The sequence below is a fragment of the Micrasema longulum genome, unplaced genomic scaffold (genome assembly GCF_059751315.1).
Source record: "Micrasema longulum isolate JH-2025_06_02 unplaced genomic scaffold, ASM5975131v1 h1tg000548l, whole genome shotgun sequence".
Classification (NCBI taxonomy): Eukaryota; Metazoa; Arthropoda; class Insecta; order Trichoptera; family Brachycentridae; genus Micrasema; species Micrasema longulum.
In genome coordinates, this window is record NW_028277744.1 from 1,028,961 (window position 1) to 1,041,300 (window position 12,340).

The window sequence follows — 12,340 nt, forward strand, 5'->3', positions numbered from 1 at the left end:
CATTAGGTATTCACCTTTGTTCGAGATACTTCCTTATGAAAATGGCATTCAAGGTATGCTTTCAGTGAAAATCGTAACCAGTTAATTATTTGAAATTTATTTACTTCATCCAATCTACGTTTCTACCGAAATAATACCCTTTTTTTTAAATAGTGCTTATGTATTTTTTTCTAATACGAATTATTTATAATGAAAAAGTTATTTGAGTAAACAGAGATACTAAACTACATTTAGTTATATGAATTTTACTGTAGATGAAAAGTAAAAATACGTCAATGCATTTTTTAAAAATAGTACGTGCATTTGTGTGAAAATGACCGCTTTATATTATGTGGAGAATTACAAAGCATTGAGTTACAAAAAAATCATAGTTAAAACAGTGTTTTTTATATTCAGTGATACGTTTTAGTAGATCAATAACATTTCAATAGTTTATCATATTTCGCTGCAAAAAGTTTTCTCTTATTTATTTTATTCTATAAGGCAGGTAAATTCAACACAGTTACACACTTAAGAACATTGATTTTTTACATGTTCGTCGGTAAAATTCCACATGCATATAGGCATATCTTATAGTTACAGAATGAGGAAGTTCAGTGTTTTTTAAATATTTTTTTATTTGTTAATAGACCATCAAACTAAGTCAAATAAAAAAAATAAGTTTCGTATTATCAGCGCTACGATTTTTTAAAGTTTTGTAATTTTAAAATTACTACGCATGTAACGTCACAAGTTCTAGTTGATGAGTTCTGCTGATTGTTGAGTTGGTTCCCCGCAAACCGGAAATCCATCACAACACTCTATCATTGGTTAAATCCGAAGAACTTGTGATGAAATTCAAAGAAGTTCATTTTTTTTTCGTTCCGTTTTTGAGAAACTACGCTATAGAATTAAGATTAAGAAAACATTTTAATCCAATGTCCCTTTCCTTATTACATAAAATATTTATTTTTTTTATTTTCCGTACATATTATATCAATAGTAAGACTACAATTAATTAAGATTTATTTCTAAGATATTATCCGCAAAAGTTGGGAAAGGTACATGAAACATGTTGATTTTGACATTTCGGCAGTATTACCGACACATGCAGGCCAAAGACGTATGGTTATGTTTCATTGCGTGAAAATAAAGTCAGTTTTAATATATCCCTGTGATTTCAATCCCACGTTTATTTTTATTTTATTTAGGATGCTGGCTTAGTTTAGTTTGATATTTCATTTATAAATTTTATATCGAAAACAACACTGCGTTTTGTTTGGAAATTAAAGTGAAAGAGAATTCTCGTAATTTGAATGTGGGTTTCAGACACATGTATACACAGGTACATTAATAATGTTTTTTTAAATCGAGTTTTTGTGATTTTGATATTGTGGATTCCATACGCAGAGGCATATTCAAGATTACCCCGAATCGAACTCATATATCATGACAAAAATAAAAGTTATATTTAAAGCGTTCAATCAAAGGTCATTTTAAAAACATTTAAATTTTATTTACAGGTCTTGATCTTCGCCGCCGTGGTGGCCGTGTCCCGCGCTGGCCTCATCGCCCAGCCAGCCCTCTCCTATGCCTCTCCAGTGGCTTACGCTTCCCCCCTGTCTTATGCCGATCACGCTACACCCCTGACTTATGCTGCCCCCGTCGCCAAGTATGCCGCCCCTCTGTCTTACGCCGCCCCCGTCGCTAGTTACGCCGCCGCCCCTCTGGCCTACGCCGCCCCCGTGGCTAAGTACGCCGCCGTCGACTCTTACGCCTCTATCCCTCAGTACAGCTACGCCCCTCAAGTTCACGCCGCTGCCCCCGTAATTGCTAAAATCGACTCCGAATACGACCCCAACCCTCAGTATAGCTACGCGTACGACGTTCAGGATGGTCTGACCGGAGACTCCAAGAGCCAACACGAGACTAGGTCCGGAGACGTCGTTGAAGGATCCTACTCTCTGGTGGACTCCGATGGGTACAAGAGGACCGTGGATTACTCCGCCGATCCTCACAACGGATTCAACGCCGTCGTCCGTCGTGAGCCTATCGCCCATGCCGTGAAGGTCGTCGCCCCCATTGCCTACGCCCCAGTAGCCAAGATCGCCGCCCCTGTTTCTTATTCCGCTCCCCTGTCCTATGCCGCCCCTCTTTCTTATGCCGCACCCGTGGCTAAGATCGCCGCTCCTCTCTCCTACGCTGCTCCCCTGTCTTATGCCGCCCCTGCATACTACCACTAATTTATTTAATACCTCTTACAATAAATTTATATTTAAAATCTAAAGCGAAAAATTTGCTTTTTTATTTGGTTTATTTTATACAAAAGTACTTATATCTCTTACCAAGCAATTCAAACCTATTGATATTATACTCATAAGCACGAGTACCTTAAACATCTGCATTTTTATGATTTAATATTGACTATGTTGACTAAATGGACAAACACAAGCTTACTTACGTTTAATGAAAAAAATGCAACATTATCAATTTTGAATATAGAAAAAAATGACATAAAGTAGATGCTTACATAAATAATGAACGACTAACTGAAATTGAAAATGTTAAATACTTAAGACTAACAATAGACAGACAATTGATATAGCAAAGTGGCGACATTATCGAGTCTTTTTTTTTAAATCAAAAACTTTGTTCCAAAAAAGGAAAAAAAAAATGCACGAAGTCTATGTAAAAACTAAAATATTTTATATGCAATTACTATAGGGAACATGAAATCAAAATGACATAAACAGACTACAAAGACAGCAAAATACAGTATTAAAGTTAGTATAAGTTTTTCATGATAATAATAATACGACCTGCCCTATCTAACAGCAACTAAAGAACTTTTTAAACAAATCAAACAATTAAATGTAACTGAACTTTTTAAACTAGAATCCTTAAAATTTATTTATTGATTAGCCACTGATGTTATTGTAGGCGAAGAATTAAAACTTGAAAAAAAAATTAAGTAAACATGAACACAATACGAGAATATCAGAAAAATATCATTTACAACCTTCTAAAACAAGAAAAGGACAATCGAGACTAAAAAACCATGGACTGAAATTATACAATAAACTACCAGACAAAACTAAACAAAAGACTCAGACAACCTTTACAAAAGATGTTAAAAATATTATTATTAACAGTAGAATGTGAATTCTAAAAGTAAAAATATGTTGTTAAATGTATACATACATTTAACCCGTCGTATGGTTTATCAATGAAAAATTTTAATAAAAAAATATATTATAAAGTTATCACCTAACGTCTCGTAGAAAACTTTACTTTTTGTTATTCGTGAATTTCTTTTTTTTGGTTTAATATTCTTTTTTAGAGGAACATTAAATTTTTTTTGCAGAGCATGAGCCGAGCATGAGCATGACATATTATTTTCGAGGGTAAATTTATTTTTTAATTAAATTATTTAAAGTCATATTAAATTATTAACCGATGAATTATGCATAAATTTAGAACATGTTAAATGTACTAGGAACTAGCAATATGCAGAACGTGAGTATTTCCAGAGAGAAAATATAATATATTTTTTCAAATTTGCAGTAGATTTTTTGGTAGATGATATATTTCATCATATTACAACTGAGATGAAAAAACTTTAGATTAATATGGAAATCTAGGCGATACAGGGCTTATGAGCTGTCATTACTTTTTTTTCGTTTCATCTCCGTTGTAATATGTTTATGTAAACAACTCCTTGGGGGTGAAATACAGTCCGTGTCTACAAAAAATTGGAAAAACTTAAAACATTGGTAATGTACTTTCTATTTATTTGTTTATACCCTCGTAGCATTCACAAAATGTATATATACATTACATAAAAAATACAGTTTTGATTTAAATCGGGTTGTGGTCCTGTGGCTAGTGTCTCGAACTTACGGACCAAAGGTCTGTGGTTCGAATCCCACTCTACCCCAACTTGATTCTATTTTCTAATAGTGAGTTATTTACAACTCGTTGAAAATGGCCATAAATATAATAATAATATATAAATCATAAGAACGCAAATATTTATTTTTATATTAAAAAGGGGGAAAAAATATGCCATTCAAAGCGTAAAATTATGTTTTAAGTGCCAAAAGTCACAAAAGTTACTTAGTTAGAAAAAAGTTGCGTTGATGGAAATTATTTGTTGTTATTGGAAAACAGTTGTGTGACTTTCAATATATTCTCAATAAGCATAAATGATTTTTGGATTAGTGATTTTTGCCTGAACGGTGACGATACATAGATTACTATGTATTAAACTACTTATTAAAGTGAAGAGAAAAAAAACCGTAAGAATATGTACAAAACTATAAATGTGTTATAGTTCATGAGGGAGAGAGGTAACAAAATTAAATTGGGCAGGAGAGCGATGGTGACAGTTGAATTTGATTCAGTGATCGTACGAAAGGTGAACTTTTAAAAAAAAAAATCAAGATGGAGATATTTGTTGGTAGACTTGAGAACTCTAGACAAAGCGTAGTGAAAACCATAGTTCTGTGGTTTTCCGTACAAATAAGCAAATTTCTTCTCGGACTTTTGCTGTCAGGTTGTTCTTTTATTTCTAACATTTAATCACACTTTAAATGCAAAACAACGCTTTATTACACGTTATTATCCGAACAAATAAAACATCTAACTAATCATGCAATGAGGAACTTCAGCCCTACGGGAAATTGGACATAAAAAATGTTTACTTTGTCTTCTTTGCAGTATCAATCCTGAGGATTGGTTTGCAGCAAAGTCCCGCATCACGTCCTCCATTGGTCTCTATTATCTGCAGCCCTCTTCAACTATGTATAAAGGGCGCAGTTTAAACACGCGGGAAAAATTATAGCATTAAATTATACGGCATAGTTTCTTGAAAATGTAAAAAAAAAAATATTTTAATAAAAACGAACTACTTTGAACGACTTCACTAGTTCAAATGAATCGACCAATGAAAAGAGAATTGTGGAACATTTCTGATTTACTTACCGTCAATGGACCGTCGGCAGGACTGATAGAGAAGAGGCGGAAGAGAACTTACGCCGTCACATGCGGAGCAATTTCAGAAATACAAAATTTTAAAAAAGCATGCGCATATCTAATACAATAAACAATATAAATATTATAGTTTATTGACAAAAAATAAAGAATAAAACAACAGAGAACTTCCTCATTACTTGAAAGACAACATGTGCCATGGAGGCATTTAGTGTATGCGGAGCGAGTAATACACAAAATACGCACATAATTGATTTTTTAAGGTGGAATAAGAGTGCCAGAAATTACCTAACTTGTGACATAATTTAAGCGGCGAAACGTTTTCTGAAACAGGTCCAATAAATCGCCATGTAGAGAACTGTAGACCAGTTTCACAATGCACGCGCCAGTCAGCCGGAGTCGGAGCCGAAGTGGTCACACGGAAGTGCAGGAATCTGTATTCACGATGCTCCTCCGATAAGAAAAGATGAACGGCATCGAGAGTGAAAATACGCGCAAGTGTATCACGTTCGCTTTGTCCCCATTTCCTGATCACTTCTGCATTTTGATACAGTTTACCGTCGTATATTTATGACTTTATATTTATTTCATAATGATTATTAATTCTTATATTTAGTTAGTTATTTCATTACAAGTAGTTCTTTTTTCAAGAAAATATTGGCGTTCTTAAAATTGACCCAAATATTTCAATTTTGAGGGCTAGTTTTAACGAGTTGTAAAAAAACTCACTACTAGAAAATGATTATCAAGTTAGGATAGATCAAGTGGGGTTGTAACCTTGGTCCTCTGACCCGTGGGTCCGCTACACTAGCCACGAGACCACAGCCTGATTTATTAATGGTTTTTCAATAATGGTATAGAAAAATGTACTTATTTTCTCCACAATATGTCACACATAAAGAAAGGTTCGAGAAAATTCAATGGACATTTCTTAGACATAACTGGAGATGCAGGAATACCGATCTCAATTATATGTCTTCCTGTAAAAAGCATCACTCGCTTACTTTAGAAGATCGCCGTCTACTATTCGACATGGGGGTGCTTCATGACATACTTAGTGGACGCCTTGACAGTCCGACTCTTATGTCGGAGTTATCGTTAAATGTCCCCGGCTACCCCACCCGTCACACGTCGAGCTCTCTATTTCATGTGCCAGCAGTTCGTACGAACTATGCCCAGAACTCTCCACTTATACGTTTTGCTCGTGAATATAATTTGAACTTTCCCTTTATTGATCCATTTGATTGTAAAAAAATAACATTTAAAATGCGCGTCTTAAAACATACTTTTTTGTCTTATACTTAGTTTCAATAATAAAGTCTTATTTTATTTTATTTTATCTTAAATTCTTAAATATAACACCCACTCACCCACCCTCTCACTCACTTACACTCACACAAACACACTAGTATGTATTGCACGTGTATTTAGTGTATTTCTGTGGATATCTGTCATTGGTTTTATTCTCTGTATATTTTATTTGTTATATTTTTGTTACATGTTGATATTCCCCAATAAATACATATTTTTTTTTGTATGGAAAATGTATGGAAAAAAAAACAAGATTTAAATAGCTTATTTTTTTAATTAACAGAATATAATTTCATTGTATTTTTTTCATTTTAAGCAAAAAAAAAAAATTGTTCTAATATAGAGTTATTAAGATCTGAATTTGTTGCAACAGAGAGGAAAAACATTCACGGGAATATGGATGTTTTTTCACTTTACACACTGTGTTTTGAACGTTACACATTGTGTAAAGTGGCCAGTTAAACCAGCGAATGACAGATCATAAGTCCTGTAAATGCCTAGACATCCATATCCCCTTCTTAAAAATTTTTTTTTTCTTGATGAATTTTGGTATGATCAAAACTTCACATTCCCGTGGACCGGGGGTTGCCCTCGTGTGTGCTGTATGTGAATCTCGTGTAATCTCACTGGTTTTGAGCGTCCGAACAAGCACTTTATTACTCAGAGAATTTAGATTCCGTGTCAGTACGGAATCGACGCAATTAGTGTTGTGTTTACATTGCTGTGTGAAGGACGCAACGCAGATAAACATAAAGTGACCGAAAGCCGGTTGAGTCGATTTTATTCCGGTACAAATGGCGTGTTTTTTTTTTTTTTTTTTATATTAAAACGACCAATTAAGCTTTATGATTGTTTTGTTCCGACAACTGAATAGATAATACATATTATATCTGTTGAACCGACTTACCTATAATCTTAGTGGAATATTTACTTATAATTATTCTTATATATATATTATGTAGGTGCATATAATATGTATTTGTATGTTCGTTTTGAATCAACGTTCGCGTATTGTCAAACCTTGTTTTATTGTTGAAATTATATCGTATTTACTGCATTTTGTGGTTACCTACCGTATTGTATGGGACTCGTCGCACATTATTCATTCAGTGTGTATCAGTTAAATTTTGAAATAAAATGCTTTTTTTTCAGAATACGGGTTTGAAATTTAACATACTTTTAAAAAATACAATTTATAACATTTCTTGAATTAAATTTTAACAAAAAGGTTTCAAACTTTTTACCAAGCTCTTTCTTGTACCATTTTTAAAATAATTACAAGTTTTACACAATTATTTTTTTATACTTACCCACCCACACACACACGTACTCTCTCCCTCATTCATTCTCACGCGCTCATATACCCTCTCCCTCATTCATTCACGCATACACACATTCACATATACATGAATACAAACGTCACACACATACAATTACGTAAACTCTTTTCTTATATATTATGTGTCATTAGATTTACAGGGGATTTTTTTAATTGGCTCTAGTATTGTTAGTATTTTTCTACCTATTTTGTTTATGTAATAGCTGTAAAAATCCCAAATAAATAAAATAAATAAATAATAAATGTCGTTTATGTCATTTCGTGAACAAATAAAAACGTGTGTTTGGTGACCTGATTTGACCTAATAAAAAATATGTCATTATCTTATTTATCAAAGTGCTTTTGTTTGTTTTTTTTTTCAATCTAATAATCACTCGTTAAATAAATGTCTCGTTTAAACTTAAAATAATTTGTTTTTATTACGCTTTTTTTTTCATAGATTCATAGCTGGAAGCCTTTGGTAAAATTTTTTACTCAAAATTTAGTGCTTACTTCGAAAAAAACAATCGACGAAAGAATCCAAAGGTGTCACAATTTACATTCTTATTTTGCTATTTCCCAAAAAGTTTTTTTTTTTTAGTTGCGTCGTTTTTGTCCTAAATGTGCGGTATTATGTCTATAGAACGTCTATATGTCGTATGCACAAGCACCTTTGTTGGATAGCTTCCAACTACCTCGACGTTCCGTTAGATCACCATTGAATGCACATTATGTATCTGTAACGTGTTACTGTTGGCATCCTTAATGCTTTAATGATGTGTAGCATGTTACAGAGCGAACTACTGTACTTCATCCATTGTTTATACTTATCTGGCTACTGTTTATTCATGTAAGTATCGGCACTCTCAAAATCCCACACAAAGCGACTTAATTTATTTTTGAATGGATACAATATATTCAACTGAGTAGGTAAATCGTTAAAACTAATAACAATATTATTTTCGGTAGAAGTAATGTCTCAATTAAAGAAGAACTAACATATTACAACAGAGATGAAGAACATTTTAGAGAAGGTAATATAGAAGTCTAGGCATCTACAGGGCTCATGACTTGTCATCGGCTGGTCCAGTCCTTGTCTACGAAAATTTGGACCAACTCAAAATATTGTTAAAGAAGAATTGAAAATTTAAAAAAACACTAAAAGATAACAGATTTTTTCAAGCTTAAGCCTGATATTTACATAACTGTTAAGTATAAGGACGTCAGTATATGACATGAATGATTATTTTATCGTTGGTTTTTATAGAGTTTTAACCATGAAAAGCAAAAAGCGGATTAAAAATAACACGTGTACTGGAACAATTATCAAGGGGAAAAAATGACGTAAATCAAAAGAGATAATTTTATTTAATAAATATATAGTTTATCATACAAAAACAATATTCAGAATAACAGTCCAAAAATAACATGGAATACATTTTGAAAAAATGGATATTATAGAGAGTTGCATACGTAATCTAGAAAACAGAATAGTGAATTAATATCAAATTAAAATAATAGCACAAAAAATACAAGAAAATTAGCGATAAGCACATAAAGATATTAAAATATATATTATAAATACAAACATAATATTGTTACTAAGTGGCTATCTACGCTATTCAATTTCACCGCGAAGTCGCCCCTGAGTAGCGCCTGTTAACATCAGTTAACGAAAGGGTACCTGTGTTTATTACAGTATCCGAATCATTAACTGAAATAAGTTTTTATCAATTGATTCATTAACAGAGTGTTAAAAATCTTCAAAATAATATTGTTTATTCCTTTAGAAATATATTCATACGATGCGATGTATGAAAATTCAACTGTCATGTTTGTCGATGTCTATGATTATGTCTACTTTCATCTGCCATATCCAGGGCCCCGATTACAATGGGAAGTTAACATTTATCTTCAATTTTATCTATAAAGTAAAATTAAGTTTTCTTTATGAAAGACAGAATATGCATCCATTTTTTTCCTTTTAAACATGTTCAATTGTAGGTTATTGTAATAATCGGAGCCCAGCCATGCTCATACGTCCCAGTTAAGCCCGAATATTAATAAATATATTTGTGTAAAATACGATCAAACAAAAGCTGTAAAAAAATAATATTGTGTCTTTTTGTTCTCTTCATATGGGAAAAAAACGGACACAACTTATGTTAACAGGCATAAATTAGTCAATAAATCATAGCGTCTATACCGTTCACTGCGCAAATATCCCGAGCAGCTTAGGTAGCTCTATCCCATCGATTGAACGTCAACAGAAGGAGGTGTCAAAAATGTTCTCTTTTGTCTACTTGGCATTCCATATTGAAGGCTTATAAACGTTGACATGTATTGTGTTTTAATATATTAGTACATGTCATCAATTAAAATAATATATTTAACGTTAAAGCAAACACTATAGCTTTTACTCATTGATATTTATGTATACATTAGATGCAGCGCTAAGCATCCGTATTGTGTTCCATTCAACATAAGTTCCGGAACCTAACTAATTAATAATTTTTTGATTTAATTTTATACATTTGCATTTCACAATTTGTCGCCCAACTGGACAATAGTCTGTTCAAAGGCTAACAAATTGTGAATTTACTGGTTTGCAATAGAACATCTAGAAAAGGACAAAGGGATTTTGAGTATTATTCAATGAAAAACTATAACCTACTTCCACTATCTATTAAAATAATTAGTAACGAGAAAATGATAAAAAAAGCTTAGTAGTAAAAAATTAATAGTGGAACGAGATAGAAGTAAAATGGATTGTCTCATTCGCCCAAACCAATGTTGAATCAACTGCTCCACAGGTGTATAGCTTATGTTATCTTTTTGTTATTTTATTGTGCATTTTGTAATATAAATAACAAAGATGTACATAAATTAATTACAAACATAAATACGTAGTGTTTAAAACTGTCTGAACATTTTGTTAATTATCGATTAGTAAGTTAGTCTTCTTTGTTTATTCTCAAATGTGAAAATATTTTTTTAAAGCATATTTCACATTCACATTATTTTTATTATGAATTATTATGGTTTATAATGATAAAAATATGAAAAATAAATAGTAATAAAAGTATACAAAAGAAAAATTACACTAAGCATCAAGGAAAAATTATAAACATATTTTATGTTGGATTCACTGCATAGCCTGGATATCATCATACATTTTTTTGTAGTCTTGTGCAGCAGTCCACTTGGTTATATTGACTTTAGACGTATTTAAGCTGTTTGTGGTTTTCAAAGAACTGTCCAACTGACTATACACTCTCGGTGCAATATACCGCCTATAAAAATGCACAACAGTGTGTAAAACAAGGTTTCACTTATTACAAAGTTTACGAAGTGCATGCCAATTAAATCGACAAAGGATTTACTTCATTAAAAAGTTAACACAATTATGTCGATAAGTAAATACATATCATGATACATGTGTTAATTATTTACATTCGGGACCTTTAACTCAAAATAACAATCAGGTTTTGACACCGAGATTTCCCATCCATGAGAAAAAGCTTTTTCCGTGACCCAAAGGCTATATGGCTAATAGGTTGTTTACTTACATTTTCTAGAATGCACGTTATACCATGAAATGCAAGTAGATACCGCTTCATGGGAAGCGACGAAGCCTTTAACCCTGGAAATGTTTTGCAATCTATAACATCGTACTGCTTGAAGATGGTAAAGTAATCTCCGCAATGATACACACTTTGACAAAACATTAACATTTAGAGACGCGTTTACGTGATTTTTTCCATTATCTAGTAAATAACAATCTTATATTTATTTTAAGCTATTGCGGTAAAAAAAGCATAACCTCATCCTTCCCTAATACGGAAATTGTTTTAAACTAAATAAAAGCGTAAATGATTTCTTTAGTAAAAAGGGAATATTTGTAATTTTAAACTCCTCGAGATGTCCCTCACCTATTGATGCTTTGCCCCTTTTTCAGCTTATAAAGACAACAGCTGGAGGCGCAATGCAGAAGCCTGGGTGAAGATCTATGGAACATCCCATCGGCGATAGGTAATGAAGAACTCACACGAGAGGTGGTATCATACATAGTCAATAAAGTGAAGGCAATTGGTAAAATAAACCAAAGTAGGGAACAAAATGCCGAACACTCTTCTAGTGGAACGGAAGGCCCGTTGACTACTGCCAACATTTCGGCTTTTCCTAAAAAGTTTTAAGTGGTTTCCTCTCCAAATGAGCAAATGCTGAGAAGTTCCTGATTGGCCCACATTAGTTTATCCTTCCTGATCCCAACAGCTTAGATTAATTTAAGGAAATGTAATTGCAGAAAAATCCTCTTTTGAAATATAAACCTTGTATATTATAAGCAAGGTAAATAATAATGCAACACCCAATAATTTATTTTTAAAAATCTAAACATTTACTCAAATATTTGATTTTTTGGGTCAAATGCAATAAGCCAGATATGACTATGCGTATAAATAGTAGCCAAATTGTAGCATGGCGGGATTTGAACCTCAAACCTCCGATACGTTAGTTTGCGACACTTCCACGGGACTACAACCCGGCTAAATAGCTGTAAAAAGCATTTTTTATTAAAGAAACATATTGCTAATTATTATTGTATACCAATCATTATATAATATTTTAAGGTGTTTCTTGTATATATTATAAACAAGAATTGTCTTTAACTTTAGATATATAAATGGAATGAAAACATGATTCATGCAAAAAAATATTTAAATACTGTGAATAACTTTA

The 12,340-nt window shown here is 32.5% G+C and overlaps 1 protein-coding gene across 1 annotated transcript; it reads left to right on the plus strand.

Annotated features, from left to right (window-relative positions):
* On the plus strand, positions 1-2,266 carry LOC148280724 (cuticle protein-like). Its single transcript, XM_088227931.1, has 2 exons — positions 1-53; positions 1,503-2,266. The coding sequence occupies exons 1-2, from the start codon at positions 36-38 to the stop codon at positions 2,220-2,222; spliced, it is 738 nt and encodes a 245-aa protein (XP_088084057.1). The 5' UTR covers positions 1-35; the 3' UTR covers positions 2,223-2,266.
* The last annotated feature ends 10,074 nt before the right edge of the window (positions 2,267-12,340 follow it).